We start from the raw sequence: 24530 nt of genomic DNA, 5'->3' as shown, positions 1-24530 counted from the left end.
GGGGTATTTTGCAGGCATTAAAATATATATTAAAATTTCTATAAATATATGAAAAATTCAGATATTTTGCTTTTGTACTCATGGAGGTGGATATGGCTTATTAGAGTATTATAACTGGAGAAATTGTAGTCATTCATTGTTTACTCTGACTACTGTTCCTTAGAGAAACTAAATTTGCCAGTAAAAAAACCAGTTGAATTTCCTCATTTGAACAGTTAACTTCAAGGATTATAGAATTGTTTTTCTGCAGTACTGGCACACCATGTATTCTTTATGGAAAAACAGCTCATGAAGGTGTCTTCTGAGAGTATGTTTTTCTGTTTAATTAAAAAATAGTTTTGTTCCTATTACAAAGCCATTTGTCTGGTTGGTTAAAATACCCAATTGTTCCTTCTGCACACACAGTTTTACCAGTTCTGAAGTATGCAAAGAGTAAGACTGTTCTGAAATACAAACTTGAAACATAATAATAAGGTTAATGAACTTTCACTGAGTATGTTTATTAGAATGCTTATATGAATATTTTTGAGGTTTTGGTATTCTAAAATAACTCAGGAGGAATGTGCATCCAAAAAATTTGATTTTCAAATAGATTTATTCTATGCTTGCTTCTGTTGCTGTTTATTATTAGTAGTATATTCGTCAGCAGTAGGGTCACTTGATGAAATTGATAGTAGATATAATTATTTGCATAGTAAAAATATTTCACAGTATTCTTGCCTGAGGTTTATGCGCCATGAAACTGTAATTTTCTGGCTCCATTTCAGGAGTGTGTTGCTGTTAGCAAGGAAAGAACTGAAGTTCATATTCGGAGTAATGGAAACCAAAAAGTCATGTGTGTTCCAAGTAGTTGCTGGGGGATGGTTTAGTACATGTGCACACTCTGCTCCTGTGCCACTAATTTTTGCATTTTTACTAGAGATTAGGGTTAGTACATCTCTGTATTTACTAGGTTATCGCTTTACGGGTGTGATTAGAGACATAATTATATATCTGTAAACTTAAGAGTACTTCATGCAATAAACACTAGCTCCATAGGGTAAATGGATCCAAATGGTCAAATGGAATTATTAGCTCTCTGATACTGCTAACGAGTTAAACTAATCTGGTACTACACAATGACAATAAAACATTGTATGGGCACACTGGAGCAGAGAAGGTCGTTGCCTTTAAATGAAAAATGTATAGTAGTTAGCATTTGTGATCAGATATATTTATTTTTGGCAGAAAAAACATGAGGGCATACGAAAGAGAGCAGCCTGTGCCAGGTTCTTCCTGTGATCATCTCAGCCCTGATGAGTTTTTAGCTCTGTGCCTGAGAAATTGAATAGTTTGGCAAACTCTGAAGACTTCAAAAGCCCATATACTTCTAAATAAAATATTTGCTTTATTTTTAGCTAGAATCAGGAAGCTTTTTGAAATTTCTCTGTTACTCATTTAGGAATTGTTTTAGCTTATTTTTATTTGAGTTGCAGAAATGTTTTTAAGTAGTTGGATGTTCTGTTTAGAGTCTTTCACTGAGTAAAAACCACATGGGTATTAGTGTAAAGGTAGCAATTGGGGTATGTCTTCAGACTTGCAGCTTGAAGCACTCAGGTAGCCTCATGGCAAAGGAGATCCAGTCCTTGTAGTGAAGCCTGGGTTTCCTCCTTCATGTAATATGGATGGAAGAAGAAAGAAACCGTATGGGAATTTGGGCTGAGATACAGATATCTCATTTTGATTTCTGATTGTTTCTGAAGCAAGTTAGGGAGTGCTAACATATTTATTAATTAGTACTGGGAAGGGAGTAGGGACAAGTGTCAGTTATGGTTAAAGCTGGGGTGTCTGACGTGGCTGCAGGTGCAGCACTTACGAGGGCACCTGTCGCAGTGTGGAGGCTGTGACTTTCAGCATGGAGTCTGACAGCTGCAAGAAGCTGTTCCTTACCCTTCAGCTGTGACTACCTTTGCTTTACTTAAGACAGAACAACTGCAGACGATGAAGTCCCGTGGTTGAAGCCTGGGTTTAGGCCTGGCAGTATCTGCAATATAACTATAGCCTTAAATGCATGTTGAAGTACTTTTGTACTGAAAGGAGAGGAAAGGAGGGAAATAGGAAAATACCAACATCTGGTTTTAGGCTGTTGCTATTTGAGTCTTACTATTTTTGTACAATTACCTGCAGTGCAACAAAGCCTGTAGAAGTGACCCTCATTACTTGCTTTTGTGTTGTTGCCATGCGAAGTAGTAAAAAGATCAGAGAACTGCTAACCAGTCTGATCTTTTCATTGTGTTTCCGGTGATACTTCAAACTATATGGGGCAGACCTAGTGGTTGGTTAGCACCCTTTCCCCCAGCTGCTTGAATTTAGAGGGAGGAAAATATACATAAGGGTGTCTGATTCTTAAATTGTTGCTGTAGTCTTGGGGATATGATTTCTCTCTGTCCATGGTACCAGCATGTTATCACTTGTAAAACAGTTTGTCCATGGGCAAAACCCCCTGCTGAAGCCTGCCTTGCTGTGGATTTGTGCCATGAGTCATTCCACCACTGAAGTCCCAGCCCTTCCTCCTCCCCTGCCTAGGACCACCACACGCAGTGTCCTAACCGCGTGTTTTGTAAGTTACTGAATTTCAGTTTATGTGCGAATAGACTGTTTGCTTGGAACATCATTTAGTAAGTTAGCTGGTTTGTTAACACAAATACTTCTTTTTTTGAGTTGGGAAGTCTGTCTGTGAACTGTGACATGTTTTCAGCACTTCCAGCTGAGCATGCTTGTGATAAATACAAAAGTGTATTTCAGTGATGTAACCCCACTCTCTTCTCAGAGTATACTTTATTTTTTCCACCATTCTGCTTTGGCTAATCTGTCTCTTCTGTTTGATTCTAGAAAATAACAACTTTGCAGGTTTGGTTCTTCAGAACATTTTAAGGTAGATGAAAGTTCGATTTCTGGACATCAAATCATTAACTTTCATAGTCAGAAAGAACTGTAACATTTGACATTGTTCTTGACATACATCAGACTTGAATAATAAACTGGATGGAAATTGTTTAAATACAGCATATGATGACAATACAAGGCTTTACTGAAATACTTGTTTTGTAGTTATTTTTATAATAGATTTTCAAAATACATAAGTTGTAAGAAAATCAGAATTCATCTAATACATTGTAGTTTATTAATAAAGAAGAGGCATATCGATTGGGATGCAACAGAGATTTTTTTTTAATTGGACAACTTGGAATGTTGTACTGAAATTGAACCATAGTTAAGATTCAAATAATTATTCCTTAGGAATAAAACCTGAAATTGAACAACAGTGCTCACTCTTTTGTATTTATATGACACATAAAGAATTAGTTTGCTTGGGAGTTTTGAGATTATAATCTAGTTATCTTGTTTATTTAAATGCGTAATTCAGTGGGTGTAGTGTATAGCTGCTCCTCTTCCTTTCACACTGTGTCTCAGAATACTATGCAGCTGCAGTCTGTTGGCAGATGAGATTCTTATGGTAGTGTTAATTCTGAGTTCGTTGGAAGGAAAATTCCCTTTACATTAAAAGGAGAAAGAAGATCAGATTGGTGTTCTTAAGCATCATATATTTCATTTGGCAGATCAAATGCATCACAGTTACTTTGAAGTAGCTTCAGCCACTTCCTATACAACACCAAGACAAATGATTCCTGTCAGATAATCTCTGATCAAATAATGTAACATATTTTCTCTCATACTGAAGTATTTGTGCAGTTGTTCAGTAAATGTGAGAAAGCTCAAGGTGTAGGACAGAGCCTGTCTGTTCATCTCTGCATGACGGTAACAGTCAGGTACTGTATCTCCCCCTTTCCCTCCCCTGAGAGATGGGTGGCAAGTTTCCCAGGTCCTAAACCGTGGAAAACCAGTGGTGTTTCTCACATGCTGCTCGTGATGTATTACAAATGGAAATGCCATTCACTAGAAATAATAAAGACACTAAAAATCTGATATTGCTTCTGCTGTCATTTCTAACATCAAGCCTTGGAAATGGCTTGACAGATGGGTGTGAAATGATTTTTCTCTTGAACATCAACTCTTAACTCACACTGAGTTTAGTCTTTAATATCTTTATTTGTACACACATGTACATGTACATGTGTGTGTACTACATGAATGCAGAAAATCTGTATTCCTGGTCCTTTGAGTAAATTGTGCATGCTGGAGGTGCAGTCTCCTGTCTGGTTCTAGAGTCTTCTGCCTGAATTTGCACAGACCACTAGAGGAGGGAAATCATCCCATGTTAAGGCTTGGCAGCTGGGACTGAGCAGCGTGATTCTCTCACAGACAGACAAGGCCTGTGCTTAAGAAAAGCTCATCTTACTCCTTCTGGAGGCAGGTTATTGGGCATGCCTTGCAGTGCTCATGTTACTCTTGGACTTTATGACTTCTCAGGTCAGAATTGGGGAAAAGCTGTGGTGGTAGTGGCTGGATATCATTTCGTTGTGGCACCAAACGTGAAATGCCACTGGCAGTAGAGTGGCATCTTCATGTTGTGATCATCAGAGCTGTAGTTAATGTTGGGTGGTTTGTTCTTTGTAATTAAAGCTCAGCTTCAACGTCCCTTGGGATGTATAGAGAAGCTTCTGAGTTCTTACTCAGGCTCTATATCAATCTAAGCGGCTGTCTGCAGCAGTTGCACCTTATTTGTCTTTCTGACAGTTTTATTACAGCTGAAATTTGTGGAGATTTTACTTTCTGTTTTTTTCAATAAAACCTGACAATTAATGAGAAAAGGTGCCACTCCTCCAGCAAGATGATTGCCAAGTTTCTTTATCATGGCCTGGTGTGTTGGTGACATGGTTTACAAAATCTGTCTCGGATGGTTCTGTTCCCCATCTTCTAAATGTGGTGTTGAAGTACCGTATCCCTCTGTGTACACTTGCATGTATCATTTATACCATACTCTGTGCTTCTGCTTTGTTTGAAAGGTTGTTAGGAAAGGATTTCTTACTGCATTTCTCTCATTTTCTTCTGGAGGTGATGCCCAAGCTCTGTGTGCCAGTTCCTTGACAAGAATTATCTCGGAGATTCTCCCATTAGAACTGGGAGTGTGCCTTGCAAGTGTCCCAACAATTATATGAAGGTCAGAGAAAGAATTTCCTTGAGGGAGAGGGACGTGTTCCTTTGGTGGCAGATGAGGAATCTGGAGTGGCATGTCCACAAGACTTCAGCCACAGTTGGTTTGGTGTAGCTGGGGTAGAGCAGATAGGAAGGAACAATCCCCTGTTCTGGTTATCCTCATGGCTGGGCTGTGGTACTGTGAGGGAAGGAGGCAAAGTGTATGGAAAGAATTAAGAAACCTTTCAGCAGCTCTCTGTTGAGTTGTATGTGTGTCTTGATCTCAGCTACCATTTCCTCTTTCCCATAGGCTGCAGGGGGTGGTTGTTGTATGTGAGTGTATAGCTTGTATAAATACCAGTGTAAGCTGTTGTGGAGAGCCACAGGGCTGCATGGTTTGTTACTGCAGTCATTGAAGTTTCCCACTGCCTTTAATGTCCAGGATATGAAAGTTACTGCTGTAAGATGGATGAATCCTAAAACACTAGTGACATAAATTTGCATTGAGTTCCTTCTTTTCTGGTTATAACCTGGAGTTTTGTGTTTCACCTGTTTCACTGCCCTAGACAGCCAAACTTCTGCCATAGCTGGAAGTTTCATCAGCTGACTTACTGGATGCTATTGATAAACAGTTTTCTATTAAGCCTAGTTACCGAGGATCGAATTGGAGCACCAACTTCATCCCATCACCTGTGATTGATGAATTTTCTTTTAATAGTGCTTTTCATATGTGATGGAAATTATTATTGTAATTATTTGTTCCTTAAGGGTCATTTAGAGCTGCGCTTCTCTCCCTAAAATAAAGTTTTTGAAGTATTTTCATAACCAACAAGAGAGGTGATCTAAACCCATAGTGAGGCCCATTGTTTCAGTGGACAAGAAACTCCACGAACAAACCAACAAAACAAAAATCAAACCACAGAACCCTGTGGTTTGATTACTGAGAAAACCAGTAATTAGCCAGTAAGTTTTTGAGGAAGAAACTTGCCAGCTAATGCCTTACCTTTTTCCTCTCCAGTTGCAGATCATAATATACATTGCTGTATATTATGATCTCACCCTGCCTTTCGATTTGTTTTTCATTAACTTCTTTGATCTAAATTACAGTTGTTAAAGACTGCAGAGTGAGTGTTTTCTCCTTTTCTTCACGTAGCAGTTGTATCATGAAAGGTCTCTGGTTTACTTCAGAGCAAGAGTGGTTTGTTCTGCTTTCTACTGTGTTGCACTATTGGAAAGACCTTGCTTTTTGTCCTTGACTTGAAAAACAAGAACATTTTTCTTAAGCTTTTATTTTCATGTGAAAAGTTTTAATTCTTGTGAAATGGCATTTTCTCTTTCTGATCTGGAAAGATGATCCCAGTCAAGGAGGCAGTAAAATTGTCATAAACCTGTTATCTAGTGGTTTGGGTTTTTTCGTACTGAGTTTATCTAATGTTTACTTCCGTTGCTGAGAACTGTGAAAGTGTCTTTTGAAAGGATGTGTAGTGGTGGTCACTTGGCCTTGAGTAGAGTACGTTGCCTGGCTTCATGTAATATTTTTTTGGTAAGCTTTCTGAGTGTTTTCTGAGAGAGAAAAATGGTTAAAACGGCAGCGTGGGATGTTCCACTGGAGTAACTTTGTGCTCAGGAATTGTGTGGCCGCTTTGCTGGGGGGATGCGCCACTTTGGAATCTGTTTTAATAGTGCAGAATTGATGGGATGGCCAGAATACTTACAAAATTAATTTTCATAGAAGTGCAGGAATTTGTACATTAAAACAGAATACCTTGGTTTTAGATGCTGAATGTAACTGGATTTATGCCTGGAAGATTATTCTGATGTTGAGTTTCTATATGTTAGCTCCTCCAGTGCTCAAAACTTTTACTTCAAATACCCTCTGCTGTGATATGTTTTCCATTCAGGAGAATGTTAGGAAAAAATGAATTTAGTTTTGTAAAAGTATTAATCATATTTATTATACTGTTAAGTATATGTAAATGATAGATTTATCTTTGCTTAAGACTGTTACTGAAAGTTTGGATCAGATGAAATAGGGTATGTACCCAATGTCTTAATATGTACTTGAAGGGAGAAGAGAGTCAAACTGTTGAATGAAGGGTAATGCTGCAGGACTTGGAGGTGTATCCTGGCAGGAATGGTGGCAGAATCTGGTCCCATGTCCAAAGAACCACCAGTGTTCTGGTGTGGTTCTCGTGTTGCAGAGTACAGTGAAGGTATCTTTCTCCAGCTAACAAGGCTTTCACATTACCAGCTGTCAGTGTAGTATATCCTGTGTGAGAGGAAAAGAACTGGGTGGCAGTTTTCAACCTGGATTTGGGAACAGTGGGAGTTTGTGGGTGCATTTGTAATGGTGATAAAAAATGGGGAAGTTCTATGTGAGTGTATGCATCTATACACGCTTCTGTTTATTTTCCTGTTGTCTTGCTGTTTAAGTGCCTTGTTTATGCAGGTTTTACTGCATTTTAATCTTTTATGCCTGATCCCAATCCGTGAAGCATTAGGAATTAATAATTTTCTGGACAGAGATATGCTGTGAAGAGCATCTTGTTGAAAGCCTTGTTTCTTTGGCTGGTTGTGCAGCACTACGTGCTTGCACAGTCTAGTCCTCCTAGGGCAGGCTAGAGGGTTTTTTTGTTTGGATGGCTCTATTTGTATATTGTGTAGCCTCCTTTGATTATCACTGGGATCCGGAGCTGCTTCTAACACTCACCGGTTCATGCAGATCTCTCCATCCCGCTAAAAACCCCCAAACCAAACCCCCAACAAATCTTGTGCATCGAACATAGTAAAATAAGGAAAATTCTTACTATTGTAAAAAATTATCATCAAAAAGAAGAGTTTCTGCAATGTGCGTTGTGTATTGTAAATTGTGTCTGGTGCACTGAACTTGGGGACAGAAGAGGGTGTAGCAGCAGTTTTGCTTCCTTTTCTGTGGGGAAAATGAGCAAATTAATTGTTTGGTGTTAGTGTTCTGGAGTTGAGGAGAGAGATAACATAAAACCAGTGTAAACCACAGGCAAGCTCTGAAGTATCAGTAAGCCATAATATAACCTGTTACACAGAAAGAGAAATTGATACACTATCTTCAGGGTGTGTATTTTAAACTGCATGTGAGGAGGTAACACCAAAAGGTACAAACCAAAACATTGTCCCCTCCTTTCCCCTCCCCTTCCCCCCCCGCCATTTGCAATACCATACATACTAAACTGCTGTATTGGGGTGGACTGGCACAAGGCAGTGTGATATTCTGTACTGAATATGCCTTTCTGTTAAAATCTTTGGCCTGGAGGTGGTTGTTCTAGAGGAGAAGGTTGATATAGCAAGTCTGGTTCAGAAGAGAGGCAAGGAAGTCGAGCTGTGAGCAAATGCTAGTGATTTGGTGTTGGGAAATACCGCGCTGTACAGTAGGCAAGATTACATCCACTAAAGCATGAACTGGCCTTTTTTCAAATATAAAACTTATTTTCACATTCATGTAATTTCTTCTAAAGGCAAGTTCAGATCTAGGCCTTAACTCTTAAATAAGAACAACAAAAGAAGGTATCATGCTTTCTATGGTCTCTGTGTAGTCCTTTTTGCCTTAGCTGTTTATACCACCCAGTTGTGGTGAAGTACGTAGAGGTGCCTTTCTCTGACACCTGTGCAGGTAATTTGAATGGCCTGAAGAGTTTCTAGGTAATTATCTCTATGTAGCTCAATTTATCTGCAAGTCACATGAGAGTGATACTTGGAATTTAGTCGTGTTGTGCTATTAGTTAGATTTTGAACTAGTATTTTTGGGATTGACTCTAATGGCTTCTGTCTCTTACTAGAAGTTAGAGACTCAGCTGCCTCTTGATGGCAGTTCTATTTGATCTGGGGTGTAGAGAAAAAGAACAAACTTGTTTTCCTGGTACTAATTTGGCTGGTTTCAGGTATAGTAATTTAATTTTGTTTCTTGGTCCCTTTCAGCTTGTACCTCCTTTTAAACCTCAAGTGACATCTGAGACAGACACCAGGTATTTTGATGAAGAATTTACAGCTCAGACTATTACAATAACGCCGCCTGAAAAATGTAAGTCAGAAATTATGCATAAGCATAATTTAAAAATAACAAATTCCCAATAAAGCACTGCATAAGGGTTTTTTCTGATTGAACGGAAAAGCTCTTCTCAGTGTTACTAATAAAAATCTTTGTATGGAGGTGTGTAAGAATAACTCTCAATGACAATGTTCTTTTAAAGAAGGAGTAATTACAAAGGTTAGAATATTAGATAACTCTGGGTTGGGTTTTGGGGGCATTTTTGGTGTGGTTTTGTTTTTCTTCTGTTTTGTTGTCTTTTTAAATAAAAGAGAACAGTAGCTTCAAATGTTTGCTGGTTGGCATCAAGGTCCCAGTTCAGCAAAGTACTTGGAACATGGACACTGCTTTAAGCACACTGGCTACTGCTAGTGGCTTCAGTGGGTTCTAGGTTTAGTGAGTTAGGCATATTTTAAAATACTTTGAAGACCAAAAGGGATAAAATAAAAAAGAGGTGCCAGGGACAACTGGATGTCTCTTGTGTAGGTGTCAGTTACTTGAAAATGAAATTTCCTATCAAGTGGTGTTCTTCAGCAGAGCTTTTAGAAACATTACTAATATAGATGTAACCACTCTACTGGGCCTTGCAGAGTTTCTATGTTGAAGTGAACGTAATGTCACCATAATTTGTATTTTTGTCATCTTCTGTTACATACACGAGAATCATGATCTGATCAGCCAAGCTGGGTTTAACAGAGTTACGTACCAAGCCAGAGCAATTGCTGAGTTCTTGAATGAATTTCCTTTATAAGTGAGATTTTTATTTTTTTAATTTTTTTAATTGGAGGATGGGGAAGGAGGATACAAAGGTGGACAATAAAGGCTGTAGTTAAGGTTTTTTACCCTTTCATAAAGCTAGCTCATGTTTTGGTGTCAGAGGATTCCCAGGTTTAGCTGCAGTTTTCTGTTGGCATACAGATCTGGAGTATTTTCTGGATTTTGCATTTCAGTGTTTGAACACAGTCATTTAAGTCATTTTAAGTCTCCCTGCTGTGACAAAAATACACCTTTCTTCTCCCATTTATCTTGATAAGAATTTGTTTGTATTTGTAATTTGAACAAATTTTGCTAAAATTTGGATTAACTTGGAATCTGTTGATTCACAAAGTCCTGATCTCTTGAAATTCCACATATGCAATAAGAATGGCTATTTAGCGCTCGAAGGTTAAAGCAATAGAATATATGTGATATGCTACCAAGACTTCAGGTTTAAATTTACGGAATTCAGAGCAGGTGATCAGTACCAATGCAGGGAAATGACCTACCTGCCTACAGTACTGACCCTGGCCTCTAGTGGTGGTCTGGCTGCTGCTGCATGAAACGTAGCATGGGCTGCAACCTCACCCCAGTCACGAGAATAATACAGTGGGGGGTGATGCCCAGCAGTAGCACAGAGATCAGCTGCAGCGCTGCTGCTGCGGGAAGCCCTCCCAGAGAGCTGGCAGGACTGCATTGCCCAGGGCTGCGGTAAGTAGCGTCACCAGCAGCACAAAGGTGAAAGTTCGCTTGTGCCACGTAGATCTGGAAAACTGCTGCCTTTTTCAGTGAGCTGCAGTGGCTCAAGGACCACAGAGGGGTTTCCATTTTCTGAGCATTGCAACAGGAAATGGTTTTAAATTATTTTATTTTAAAATCTACAAGTAATTGTGTTATGTACAATATGGTGTAACCTCTGCCTGCTGTGATTATGCAAAAGGGTGTTGAAATGTGTTTTAGGGATGGGGGTGTTGGTTACTGTGTATCAGAAAGTTATTGCTGAACTAAAGATCTTTTATAGTTACAGAAGTAATTTTTATAACATTCAGGCCAGTTATTTAGATACCAAGGCTTTACAAATCATGCTCATTGAATATTGAAACTGTATCTTCTATCTACAGCAATCAAACTGATAGCAAAACAGGCTCTGTTCATTAACCTAATCTAAATTGACAGTGTGAAAGGGAGATTGTACTTGAAGTTACAGAACTGTGAGGCACTGTTGAAGTCAGGTGGCCTATCATAGTAATTGCTCCAATCTGCATTAACTCTAGGTTTTTATATGTAGAATGTATAAAGATACAAAAGATACATAATTCTGAAAGGTTGCATATAAATACATTGTTAGAATAACAGTTTCAGTAGGAGTCTTTAAGGATAAGCACAAAAATCCATGCGAGAATGTAGATCCAAATTCTCAGAGTTAGACAACATCTGGTGCCTGGTTTCCATTGGCACTGCAGGAATTATGTAACTAAAAATATTTATGAATTTGGCTTAGTCCATGTTTCCTCTGATCCTAGTAAATACTGTAAAAATAGTTTACTAAAAAATAATATGTAAGAATTGAAACACATAGAACCTGCATGAATTGTTCATTTTGTAGCTGTTTTTCCTTTTAACTCCCATCGAAATGGAGGAATAGTGAAATAACATTATAATTTCCTGAACTCAGTTTAAGAAACAATGAAACTGGCTGCTTGGATTAGCAATCAGTTTTTGTGCTACCAGAAGCTACATGTGCTGGCATGTTTTGAATAGCCTAGAAGGGGTAGTAGTAATTGAAGTTCTCAGGTGATAGTCATAATAAAACAAACCAACCCACCCAGCCTGAAATAGATGGTGACTTACTCAAAGGACGTCCTTCCAGTGAGCATCACTCTACTGCATAAGCATAAGCTTGCATGACTAAAGTCTTGCTTCAGCTCGAGCCTTTAACCTTGGCATTGAACCCTGAAAGATGTACTGAGTATCAGGTGAATAACAAAAGTTTGTTGCAAATATAATGACATTTTGAACTTCTCCCTTAATACAGATGACGAGGATGGTATGGACTGCATGGACAATGAGAGGCGGCCGCATTTCCCCCAGTTTTCCTACTCTGCAAGTGGACGAGAATAACTTTTTTGTTCTGCTGCTTCACTGTCATCTTAGGTTTATCACTGAAAATGATTCCTGAACATCACCACCAGTACTAGATACTATTTAAGATAGCAGGGGCACTTTCAGAGACCATTCCAAATTGAACAAGTTGCTCTCCCAAACCTACCTAAAATCCATTTTGGTTTGCATGAAATAGGAGAATTTCTCTACTACGCTCTCCCGCTGTTGCTACTGCCCACAGTCTCAGTATAATAGCAATGTCAAGAAGTTACGAACAGTTTCTCTGAAGGTAGATGACTTGGCTTCAGCAATGTACACCTTTTGCATAAGTAGTCATCTATTTTTCCTCACAGTGGAGGCTAAACAAAAAACATGTTGGTCCAGCTTATCTTCTTCAAGAAGATGAATCAAAAATGTAATAGTCTAAAGAGACTAATCTATAACCTTTCCTTGCATCTGTTTGTGCTGGTTAGAACAAGGCAACATAGGGGTGGTGATGTACATATGCAAGGTTTTTGTTAGGCATATCATTACTTGAAGCAGGTCTCTGTCATTAACATCTGGCTGGAATTTGTTTGGGGAATGTTTGCGAGAAGGACTTAAACTGTTGATACATATAAATATATATATATATTATTTTTTAATTACTGTTGGATACTACAGAAGAAGCAGAAGGGCTGGGCTCACCCAGCCTGCCACTTAGAACTTCCAGGTTCATGTGCAATCATGGAGAATCGAACATTATACATGCAAGAAATGAAGGCATAAAAGCAGCAGTTTAAGGGGTCTTATAATTTGCACCAGATAACATCTTTCTCATGCTTTTCTTTTTCTTTTGTGATATATATCACCTCTGATGGCTGAAGAATGTAGACAGGCATAATGGTATTGCTCTTCACCAAAATGTGTGCACCAAGGTAAACAGGTGTTTGCCTTACTCGTTTTTCTTTTGAGGTTGTGAATTAGCTTTTTCTCCAGGTGTTTAACTCTGAACATTCTTTTTTTTGTTTGTTTGTTTTTTTGGTTATACTGCGGTAGTATTTATTTTTAGAGATAAGGATTGTATGTGTCATGTTTGCAAATGCTGCTACATCTTAGATAGAACAGGCTTAGAGCAGTTAATTTTGTACTATATGGAAGGACTGTACAAGCTGAAGGGAATAATGCACTTTTCTCCCATGTGGAAATTTTAACAAGGCTCTGAAATTGTACATACTGCCTAGAATCAGATTTTTGTGAAAGAAATACTGTCATTTAATCGTTTGGCAGTGGAGGTGAGGAATTCCAACTTCATGTGCCAAAGGGTTAAAAACAAGCAGACAAAAAAGCTACATCTTGTGCTCCGTAAACGTAATGTAAGAGGCTGACAGCACAATAGAAAATTTCTGTTCTGTATGAAGGAATTGCGTTTGAACAACGAGACCACCATGATTACAAGAAAAGCACTTTATTTTAATGATTAAAATAGTAAATTTCTGGGATGAGCCATTCTCAAGGAAGGTTTGCCCTCAACCAAAAGAGTCCCAAAACCCAGCATGTTACATGTAACCGTGGTACCTGATTGACTGAATTTAAAGCATCACAAGAAATGCTCCACCGATAGGAAAAGGTCTTTCCATTTCCGAAGATCTGTCTCTAACAGAACATGTGCATAAACTTCAGCTTTGATCTTTAGCAATGATAATCTTAATAATAAACCCTTTGGTGCTAGGAGTCGGGACGTTAGGCAGTGCAGTGGTAGCGCGCACGTGTCCTTGCTAATGACACCCGAAACCCCTGACTCCGTGGGATTATCGTTCGAAGTATCTCTGCGTTCGGATCGTGTTAGGTCCCATGAAGACTGTGATAGCGCAGAGTATTGCTGGTTGTGTTGTGTGAATGAGTAGATGAGTCTGAGAGGAGAGATATTCCTCCGCAGATGCCTTAGCCTCTTGATGCGGAAGGTTGCGTGCCCTAGCATGAAGCCCACTGCTGGCAGTGCATGTGCTGGGACAGTCAAGGGGTAGACAGGCATTTAGCAAGGCAGCTAAAGATGCAGACTAATTTAGACAATTCTTGATGTTTTGTGTTTTCTCTTTAGTAATGGATGGATAATCAGTCAGAAATATATCATGATGTATATCCTAACTACATAAGATCTCCTGTCACCTTGTAACACTAAACACGTCTCGGGATTAGATTATCCCTCTGCAGAGAGAGGAGCACAGCACATGCATTGCAGGTCTGTTTGGCACTGGTAGCATAGAGGTGTCTGCGCTGATGCAGTGAGTGACTGACTGACTGAAGTAACTGAGTACTTATCAGATGGGCATTAATTAGTTCTCTGCAAAGGACTCATGCTTACAGCCTGAAACTGTGGTGATTCAAAATCTGTGTTATATGCCTGTGTTTTTCCCCCTGTGTTGTCAGCTTGTAACAGCAATAAATTTCTTGACACAGGGCTCCTATAGCTAATGCCCAACCAGCGCCGTGCCTCTGGCCAGCCGCTCCTTGTGTGCAGAAGCAGCCCTGTGGTTAGCGCACCATTGCGTAGCGAGCTAGAATGTGGTTTGCAGTAAATACCTGTCAGTGAGCTATTTCAAAACCCTTTGAAGACTTCACTTTGCATTGGGTTGTCTGCCTTCCAGAACATCATTGGGGAAGTTTATGCTACAGAGAGAGTCAGCAGCGGCTTCATGCTTCCCAGGGTTGGGGAATTCTCTTTCTTACCAGTGTTAGAAAGGGATGAAGGACAAATGGGCAGGTGATGCCGCAAGGAACTCTTGAAGCTCTCCTTTTGCTGTTCACAGCTGTGGTTAGATTTGGGTGGGAGGTGGTGGCGGTTACTTTGGCGAGCCTTTGGAGCACAGTACGTTTCAGACTTTGACTCCAGCTTGTACTGACTTCCATGACCTAGAGTATGCCCTCTTGTACTGCAGCCATCTCGGAGGAAGTAGGTCATTTCTGTTTGGATTTTGGCAGTTTTGCACACAGCTTCGCTTTCCACACTAATCCATCTTCCAGTACATTCCTGTCGCTTAAAGAACATTTATTACAGTATTGTTTTACGTTTTTTTCCATCTTTACTTGCGGCTTCTTCAAGCTGACTGTTCTTGCAGGGGCCATGTGCTTCTCCTAGAGTACAAAAGTAAGGTCTTTCCTTACTAACTGCAGGGTCTATATATTACACCTCAATGTACACACTTTGCTGCTACTGTTTGTACTGTCTACAGTAGAATTTCCTTATCTTGCTCCTGGTAGTGCATTACAGGCAAGCATGAAATGTAAAGTATTTATTTAAATAAAAACCTCTAAATTGGTAATTGAATTACCTCCCTGTAGCTTTAGAGTTTGTGACATTTCTTGACCTTGCTAGTTCTTTCATTAGATCCATGCAAGATCTAGTCATATGGTTAAGGATATTAAGCAGACACGACTATGAACCCAAGAAACCGTATTACTGTAGGTCATACTTAAACTGTTTATTTCCTTAAGTATATGACCCACAAGGATGTGAAATAACTACAAGAAACTGTTTTTGTACACTGTACATCCTTAGTATTTTTACACGTATATGATAGGGATGCACATTATTTTCCTTCGTACAGACAGCTTAAATAAAGCACTATGTCAATCTGCTACTTCTGTGTTTTTTAATGCTAATTTGTTCTGGAGGTTTGTAAATATATATATATGTTCAAGCTTGCCACAAAGGACGTATTTTTTTATATCTGCACATTGCTATTAAATATCTTAGAGGATAAAATTCCGAAGTTGTTCTGTGTCAGAGAAAGAAAAACTGAAATGAGAAGGCTATATTGCAGATTACGAAAGATTTCTTGAGTTTTGGGTTAAATATTTACTTCATATTTTAAAGTAATTTTATATAGGTTAGATGTTTCAATCCTGAAATGCACAAAGAATTTACTTAATTTCTTCTTACAAGAAAATGTACATCGTTATTTTTTTATCACTCTGTATATAATGACCTGTGCATGTTTAGTTACAAGTTTTATTTGCTGTGAAGTCCTAGTGATAACTGTAACTCGCTGTGACGTATTTCAAATGCTGGGTGATCAGTTTCAGCTTGTACATTATTAAGTTACAGTATTGTCAAAAAAAAAAAAAGTTTTTATGACCAAGCAAGATGTATCTGTGCTTTGGACCGAGGCTGTTCCCATACAGATGGATCATGTTAACTCCACGAGGCACATGTCACTTGTAAAAGGAAATTTGGGTTACGCTTTGGAAGGAACAGTGGGCTATGTTCCTATCAGAACACCCACGATTGAAGTGACTTGTCATCTGATGAAATTCCTAGCCTTGCATCCTGGAGCTAAGTAATGCCTTAGTGTAAGGAAAGGTAAAAACGGGCAGGTAGGATTTGCAGGGCCACCTTGGAGTGGGATTCTGAAGCCCATGAGCCATTTGCGGCAGCTGGCTGGGAGGGCTGAGTGTCCCTAGAGCAGCCAGTCACCTCAGGCAGGAATGCTGCCTTGGAATTAGAGGTGCTTCATCCAGCTCTCAGGTTTTTTTTTTCCTTTTTTTCCCTTCTTTTTTTTTTTCTCCCCCACCTTGTAATCGGAAAGTGCATGAGCTGGTAGTTTGATGGGAATAGGTGATTGGTGACCAGGACTCAGCTGCAGCAGTGGCAGGACTGTCTGGCCAGGCTGCCTCCTGTGTCACAGGATCCCACCCTGGCTGTGGATGTGGGATCTCCTGGATTTGGTCACCTGGTCTGACACTTGTAAACTTTGTAAACCCAAGCATTTTGTGCCTAAGGAGAAGCTGGGGGCGGGGAGGCGGGAAGAGGGGGGTGTCGTGTGTGTAGAGCTTGGGCCAGGTAGATCTGGTGCTGCCTGTGCTTAATTGCTGCAAAAGAGAGTAGCTGCTGCAGGGAAATGGATTACTTCTAGACTCCCAGCAACACACTGGATTGAGCCTACTCCCCACCCAGGATGCATTGATATGAAGCCTGGCCATGCATGTAGGTGAGGCAGGTCCAAAAGGTTGAGGGTCCAGCTGTGCCTTGGGCCAGGGCACAGCAGCTCCAGGATCTCAGTGAAGCCTAAAGCGTTGGGTGCCGAGTCCCTTTGCACGTGTAGCTTATAGGCACTTTCTCCTATCTGCGCACAGATTTATGCTGTGGAATAATAAAAAATAGATTGAAACAATAAGTTTGCATATTCCTACATTTATAAATGTATATTCTTACCTGTGTAACCATCTATAAAGTAGTGACACTTTAAAAATTGTCAGCCTGATTACTTTGGAAAACCCATTGTTTGACTGGACTTTTTGTTGTCAGGCTTTCTTGTCCTAAAGACTTGAGGCCATTTTAAGCGTGTTTATTGTCAGACTGGTGAAGCAGTTCAAGGAGGCGATCAGATGTGTTTGGCAGTTTAATACAGCAGGAAATTGAAATAGGGAGGAAAACCCACTTTGATGTTAGGGCTGTACCACTAATAATACAAGGCAAGGAAAGATTGTGTCCCACACACAGCAAACGGTAACTTCTTGCACGTGTTGTTACTTACTTCTATTTTTGTTCCATCTGATGCGTTCATGCTGGCTGAGGTAGCTCTGTTTATGGGGAACTGTTCTTCGCACTTTTTTCCTCCCTTTACTAATGCAATTCTACAGCTACACTGAAGGTAATAGACGTAGAAAATTTTTCTTATGTACGTAGTTTATCCTGCACTAGTTAGTAGAAGATTTAGCTAAATTCTTTCTGAAACAGTCTGGTATTTGGAAAGGAACTTTTCAAAACACAGGTGTGCAGTTAACCAGAAAAAAGCCCTCCATCTATATCCTCCAAATGTTTTAAGTTCAGTAATGTGAAGCCAAGTTCAGCTGGTGCCCATCCCAGAGACTGCTCAGTATTTGCTGGTGGGAAAGTCTCCTGTCACCCCCGCAGGTGATCTGTACCACCTGATGAGGATGCCTTTCTCTTAAAGGCTTTATCCAGTGACTTCTGCCCATGGAAATGCTTCCACATTATATGGAGTATTTCTCACTCATCCTTAGGCTTTTCTGATGGATAAGAAGTGGTTGGGACTCTCACTTTTGTTATAAAAAGTGACAAATACCTTGTAAAAATAAAGTTTCCAGGTAGATTCTGGCAATGAGTTTATAGACAGGAATGCAGTCGGCTCGTGCAGGGCTTACAAGCAGTCCCCTTCTCCCACTACCCCGTGCACACACTTTCCCTTGGATTCAGGAGGAGGAAAAGTAAAAATCCAATTAAGTTTATTGATATTTCAGCCTGTAAATAAGACATCTACACTGAATCATAAAAATAGATAAAATCATTTCATAGAAAATTGTACAAATTACAAATTCAGTCCACACTATGTCATTGCTGTTCAAACACTTGCAAGCCTAGTCTTCAGAACAGTCTCGGCTGTCTTCCTGGGAAGCTGGGTAGGCTGGTAAGGCTTAAAAATATTTAGGATTCTGTAGTTAAAACAAACTAGAAACCAGCTGAACTGAGCCAGCAGCTGTGCCTGTGTTCTGCAGAGGTGGCTCTGGGTGAGCCTCAGACCAGTTTCAGCCAGGTGCAGAGCAGCCCTGAAAGATAAAAGGAAGAGACGGGTGTGTGAGTATCTGTATTGCGCTGCTTGTGTTTCTCATTTGTGTCCCTTCAGCCTGTGGGTGAGTTCTTAGAAGAGAAATACAGAAATGGTTAAGGCTGGGGCAGTGCAGCGTAAACAAATGATGTTTTGAAGCCAGTGCTTCCTGTGGGCCTGCTGCCCTCGCTGCTTTGAAGATCAGAAGTCTTACAGGTAGCAAGAAGGTGAACTATTTGATTTCTGACTAACAGGATCTCCCTGAGCTTTAGACATGGCTCATGTTTAGCAGTAAATAACTAAGCTCTTGTTCTGGGGCACATCTAAGATCCTGCCCCTTCTGCCTTCCAGGAAGGAGGCGGCAGGTTTGTGCCAGAGCCTGTTTACTGTGAATTGGAGGGAGTATGTACGGGGTGGGAGCTGCAGCAAAACAGGAAGCGACTGCCTGGGCCGGGAGGAAACCTCTAGCTGGAAGGCTAATGTGCCGTTCCAAAGCTCTTGCATAGCTCTTGTTTGTGCTTCCTCAGGAGCACTTCAGGACTGGCTTTTAAGCAAGACATCAAACTCTACTGGAGCTGGAGGAGCTACCTAGCATTAAGCCACTGGAGTTCTGACATTGGAATTTAAGAGATGTAAATGACCTCAGAAATAAAAATAAACTTTCTACTTTGGCTGGTTTTGCATTAGAGGACAGAAGGGTTTGCTTCCCCCGCCCTCCTTACTTGATAAAGGAATTAGGGCTGAGTTAAAAAAGAATTTATGAAGCTGCAGCTTCATAAAAAGGATAAATTAAAAACAGTAACATGGGACTTTTCCCCTTTTATACACGCACTAACACCCACCACCAGTGCAAGGAAGAATGAACTACAGCTACAGGAAGCCATGAGGCTTAAATTCCATGTCAGTGCCAGCGAGAAGAGGCCTGCGCCACGCTGCTGTACCCCCCAGCGTTACAGCCAGCATGAGAGTACTGGCAGAAGATTAAACAGGCAAAAGCCCCCAACACTCAGCTCCTGAAGAAGCCTCCTGGCAACTGGTGCTTTTGTGGGTGGCTTACAACACGCCAGCCAGCCCCCTCCTCCCCACAGCTGCCCTTTGTGACCGCACAGCATGCTGGCTTGCTGCCCTCGCTACTAAAGCAACCCTGCCCAGCTGTGCCGCAAGGTAGAGACTCTCCTTTCTAGGCTCCCCTCTTCAGACCATAGCATTTCATACCACCAAGCTTCAAAACATCTCCAGCCTGGAAATGTCATACTGTCAGAGATTCCTCTAACTCAAAACCTCCCATTTTCTGTTTCTTGTCACCTGCAGTTACAAAAAGCGTTTCATTAGCCCTGCCTGTATATCAGATCAGTGCCAGTACTTCCACCCTGAAGCCTCGGGGTGCCTGAACATCTGTCGTTGCCACAGTTACCCCCCCCCCGTGTTCATGCTTTGTGATGTGCCACACCTGAGTGACGAAGTAGGCATTTCTCCACTTGGCCACAGCCTGGCCACAACTGCTTTAACAACAAAGCACAAATACTGGCAGGGTCTCATCATACCCCACTACACAGCAGCCTGGATGCTAAAGCAGCCATTTAAGCTGTGCAGTTCTGTAACTAAATGGACACAATGCTGTCACTCCTAATGCCCAGGTAACTGGCAAATGAGTTTGGTCACAGGATAGTCAGGGGCCTTTCCCTTCTTACAGTTTCTCATTCACCCAGCAGTACTTCGGTACCCAGTGAGCAGATCTCTGCAGCACAGAGTGCTCAGGTTCCTGCTGCCACCATCGCCTCCCCTCAGCAGCACCTGATCTCCCTGGGTGCTGGGTATTCTCAGGTGTACAGCTTCAGAGTGTCTGTAGGAGCAGAGCCATGGACAGCTGAATGGCTTCATTGCTGTTAGCTATACTCTCAGTGGAGGGCAGAGAAGCCACTAGGTTCTTTGGTTAGAAAGCACTCAAGTGGCTTAGGTGCCTCAGTCCTCATTTGCAGAAGTGCAAATCCCAAGGGGGAGCTCTCGGGAGCGCCAAGCTTAGCTCCTGAGCTGTTCCTGGCTTTGCCCACTGGCCAGACACTGCACAGGAGTTGCAGGCCTCCTACAGCTCAGATCCACAAACTCTGAAGAACAAAATGCTGGGTGATGCAGCACTTACAGTGTCATGTCAGACATCAAGCAGAGGTCTATCTTTATCCCCTCCTGTCATAGTTTAACTCTCATTGCGTCTGACTAAACACTATACAGGCAGTGACGAAGACTTTCCTTTCACCTGCTTGAAAAACACCAAACAATAAAAAAAATTCAACCCACAACCCCTGTCTGTAGAATGTCACAGGGTGTTACAAATGCCTGGCAGAGGCACTATTTTTGTGCATTGCAACTCCACTAAAAAACCCCAAAGCTCTCTCCCCAGTAATCTAAGCAGTCTTCAGGCCTCCTAAGAACGGTTGATACCTGTGTAAGGATCAACCTGAATCACTTCTGACATCAGAGATAGACGAGCTACTTGTTTTCTGGACATAAAGCTCCCCTTCTTTCTAAAAGCAAATGGAGCACATCATACACCGCATTCGTTGCTGAGACCTCACTGAAAATTCCTGCTGGCATAAGAAAACAAAACTGTCCCTAAGGAACAGTTGTAGTTCTGACAGTACCTCCCACTGAGCGACTGGAGGGGCAAGGATGGGAATGCAGTCACAGGTGAGTGTATTTTAACTTCTGTTGAGAAGGCGGGCAGTCTGTTCACAGACATGGTCACTGTGAAAAAGACATCTGTAATGAGGGAGGAGATTGTTTTGGTGTCTTGGCCATACGGAGAGCACAGGTAGGGGCTGACTCGCAGGAGGAGGTCTTTGTGGGAAGGCAAAAGCAGCAGCATAGGACAACAGTTCGAGCTGGGGGCAGTCCCCAGGTCCAAGTCCTGTGGGTCTGTGCTCTCGCTGGCTCAGTGGCTGGGGTCTGCAAGGGGATTATCCACTGGGACACATACTTCTTTCTGCCAAAGTGATGGACACCAAGGCAGGTCCTGCAAGCAAGGAGCATCCCAGCTTTCAGAAACACAGGACTGAGGCTTCTAGTAATCTTCATTTAGATGTTTGCTGTGTTACACACATTTGTCATTAGTACCTATATAGGAGGGGAGCTAAATAGCTCTTACTCTCCTGACTTGGAGTGAGTTGCAATGCAAGAGAGACTTTCAAAAGTAGAAACTCAAAACTTGAATCTTCCGAAAACCTTCAAAATGAGAGGTGTAAATCCCATGAACTTTTGACTACCTTTACGTGGACCTGAATACATTATACTGTATTCCATTATCAAATAGTAGTGCCATCTATTGAATATTATTATAATGGCCTGACACACAGCCCAGGCTGTAAGGTCAGGCCACATTTTCATACTGGTCCTTTTTAGCTCTATGAAAATGAAAATTCCAGAGTAAGCATCTTCATCATGTTGTAGGCAGGTAGTTATTCTGAAATAATACTGAGCTTCTTTCAGGAGTAGAAGATTTAATATTATTCCTTTAAAAGCATGTAATTCACTGCTGCCAATGAGAAAGGTGTTTTCAAAAACTGTGGTGCTTGTCTTGGTTACACCTTCAACAAGGACATTGAAAGTCTTTTAAATCAGGTTACCTATAAGGGAATTCAGCACGTAGCAGGATCAGGTATTATTTCTTTCATGATGACTTTTTAAATTCACTTTAAACTCCAGAATTTTCCTAATAGTGTCAAATGAGTTTTCCATGAAAAACAGACTCCTAACAAACCAGAATGTAGCTGGATTTAAAGACCAACCTTCCTTCCTTCCTTTCTTTCTTAGCCCCCCTACAGGAAACACTAGAAACAAAAATTGCAGTGGAAGTAACCTGAGTTTTGAAAACAAATCCTACAGGTTTGTCTTCCTGCCGCCCCCCGTCAGCTAGATTAAAATAAATGATGCAACTCTAAAATATGGGGCTTTTATATTAAAGTTAAGTAACTTTTCCAAGGCAACAGGAACAGCTCTGAGCATGTATCAGTACTGTAACTCCAACAGCACTGCTCCAAATACAATTATTTATATAACATATCTTTCAACATGACACTAAGTTTTATGACTTTTATTACAAAACAAACTGTAGCCTTTCTGGAGAAATAGAAAGGATTCAGCTTCCTCAGAAGAACACTACTGGAAGCAATGAAATTCACCAATTCCAAATCAAAACACAAACACAGTGATGATCCAGACCAAAAAGTATCATCTATGGTAAAATCTGAGTTCTTCTAGAAGTTCTCACCTTGCTAGGAGCTGTACACCCCCATTTCCCTCCCAATTTAAATGTTTGAAGTTTTTTTTGTTTTAATTCTGTCAGGTAAACCTGTCTTTGCAGTGGAGTGCTTGTCCTACATTTTTAAGTGCTTAAAAAGAAACAAACATAAAAAGCTCCAACAATTTCAAACCCAAAATGTTTCCAACACTTCCTTCTCCCTTTTGTCTTGAAGTGTTTGCCAGATTCAACCCACATCTGCAAATAGTTTTAGTCCTCCTTTCCTCTCCCTCCCCTGTATCTATATATAGGATACAGAAAAAATACTTACTTCTGCTCATTTCTCTTTATCCATCCAGGTTTTTACTTGATTCCATCTGTGTCCTGTTTGAGATCTGCATCCCACTTTTTCCCCTGAAATATGCAACTGCAGTTACTAGTGGCTTATATTCCAAGATACAATAGCACATTAGGTTAGTGTATTTTACATCAGTCTTAAAAGACTAGGTATGACTAGGTTTCTCCCTCTTCTCCTCCACCAAAACAAAGTAAATTCATTACAAAGGAGAACTGTTAAACAATACAGTAAAATGTGGAGTATGATGTCACTTTCACCTGCAATCATCACTGATTCTGAAATTGATATATTTTTTTAAATATATTTCTACACTAACTACACACATCCTTCTGTAATTCAGAGCTCCCATTTATGGTGAACGGTTCTTTAGTTTTCTTAAAACAATTGTCTGATATTCCAGGCAGCTCTTTTGGGCTGAATTCCAATTCCCAGAGAACCACCATTGCTTTAAATAGCTGCAAATAGATTTTTAGGACTCATTTTTATATCGTTCTTGTCTTTGGAGTGTTACAAAGTTAAAGAGTATTCTCTGGAGCGCAATTAACTTGTAATGAACATAAAGAAGGAAGCTTTTGCCTGTCAGGCCTTGATAGCAGTGTAATATTGTAATGATTTTTCTCCTGTTTTGTCTGTTTCCTTAACTTCTGCCCAATTTCATAAAAGCACGCTCGCTTCCAGATAAAATAGGTTATCAATAACACAATCCCCGTGGACCATGTAAAGTCTGCTCACATTACCCAGAGTGCTGCCCTTAAAACAGAAATGTTGATTTTCTTTTCTGAACAACCACCTTCTTAAACTGTTCTTACAGAGAGAACACTATCGTTGCCATGAAATTTGCCCATAGTTACTACATGCTGATAACCTTACACTATCTTGAGCTACCAAGTTTGTCTACTACGACAGGAAATCCTGTAAAACCCAAACACACTGTTGTGATTAAAGGCGTAACAAAGAATGGATTTTATTCTCCTAGGTTAAACATTTATTAAATTCTACAGATAAAAAGCCTATAAAATATTTAAATCATACAATTTTTCAAAGTTCTAAGGTGATTCCTGTTCTGTTTACTGCTGGGTTTGCTACTGCACTGAATTTCCTACACTGAATGTCCTTCGTTACACTGAATGTTCCAGTTATCCTGGGCAAACTCACTAGTTTGGAAGTTAAAAGCATCATGATATGGTTGAATTAGTTCATTTACTTAGTCCCAAAACAAGGGTTTGATTATTTGGCAGTTTAACTGAAAACCTCATTCTGTGCTTGTCAGTTCTCCTCCTTTTTCTGAAACTAGTTAAGAACAACAAATGAAAAACCAGACCAGGCAGTCCTCTCCCTTATTTCCAAAGCACTGACCGGCTGAAGAGCAGTGGCCCAAAATGAAAAATTAAGCAA

At 40.5% G+C, this 24530-nt stretch overlaps 2 protein-coding genes across 9 annotated transcripts in view; one reads left to right on the top strand and one right to left on the bottom strand.

Moving 5' to 3' along the window:
• Positions 1 to 18153, top strand: part of AKT3 (AKT serine/threonine kinase 3) — a 154244-nt gene extending 136091 nt beyond the window's left edge. For all 7 annotated transcript variants that reach the window (XM_030499899.1, XM_030499903.1, XM_030499902.1 and 4 more), the window contains 2 exons: positions 9028 to 9130; positions 11928 to 18153. In XM_030499899.1, the coding sequence (XP_030355759.1) occupies positions 9028 to 9130; positions 11928 to 12013 (189 nt within the window). In that variant the 3' untranslated portion in view covers positions 12014 to 18153. The remainder of the gene's footprint in view (positions 1 to 9027; positions 9131 to 11927) is intronic.
• Positions 18154 to 18206: 53 nt separating this feature from the next.
• SDCCAG8 (SHH signaling and ciliogenesis regulator SDCCAG8) overlaps positions 18207 to 24530 on the bottom strand; it is a 112974-nt gene continuing 106650 nt past the window's right edge. For both annotated transcript variants that reach the window (XM_030499895.1, XM_030499896.1), the window contains 2 exons: positions 23109 to 23191; positions 18207 to 18544 (listed from right to left, as the gene is read on the bottom strand). In XM_030499895.1, coding sequence (XP_030355755.1) covers positions 23141 to 23191 — 51 coding nt within the window. In that variant the 3' untranslated portion in view covers positions 18207 to 18544; positions 23109 to 23140. The remainder of the gene's footprint in view (positions 18545 to 23108; positions 23192 to 24530) is intronic.

The sequence above is a fragment of the Strigops habroptila genome, chromosome 10 (genome assembly GCF_004027225.2).
Source record: "Strigops habroptila isolate Jane chromosome 10, bStrHab1.2.pri, whole genome shotgun sequence".
NCBI classification, from domain to species: Eukaryota; Metazoa; Chordata; class Aves; order Psittaciformes; family Psittacidae; genus Strigops; species Strigops habroptila.
This window is presented reverse-complemented; position numbering and strand designations above follow the sequence as displayed.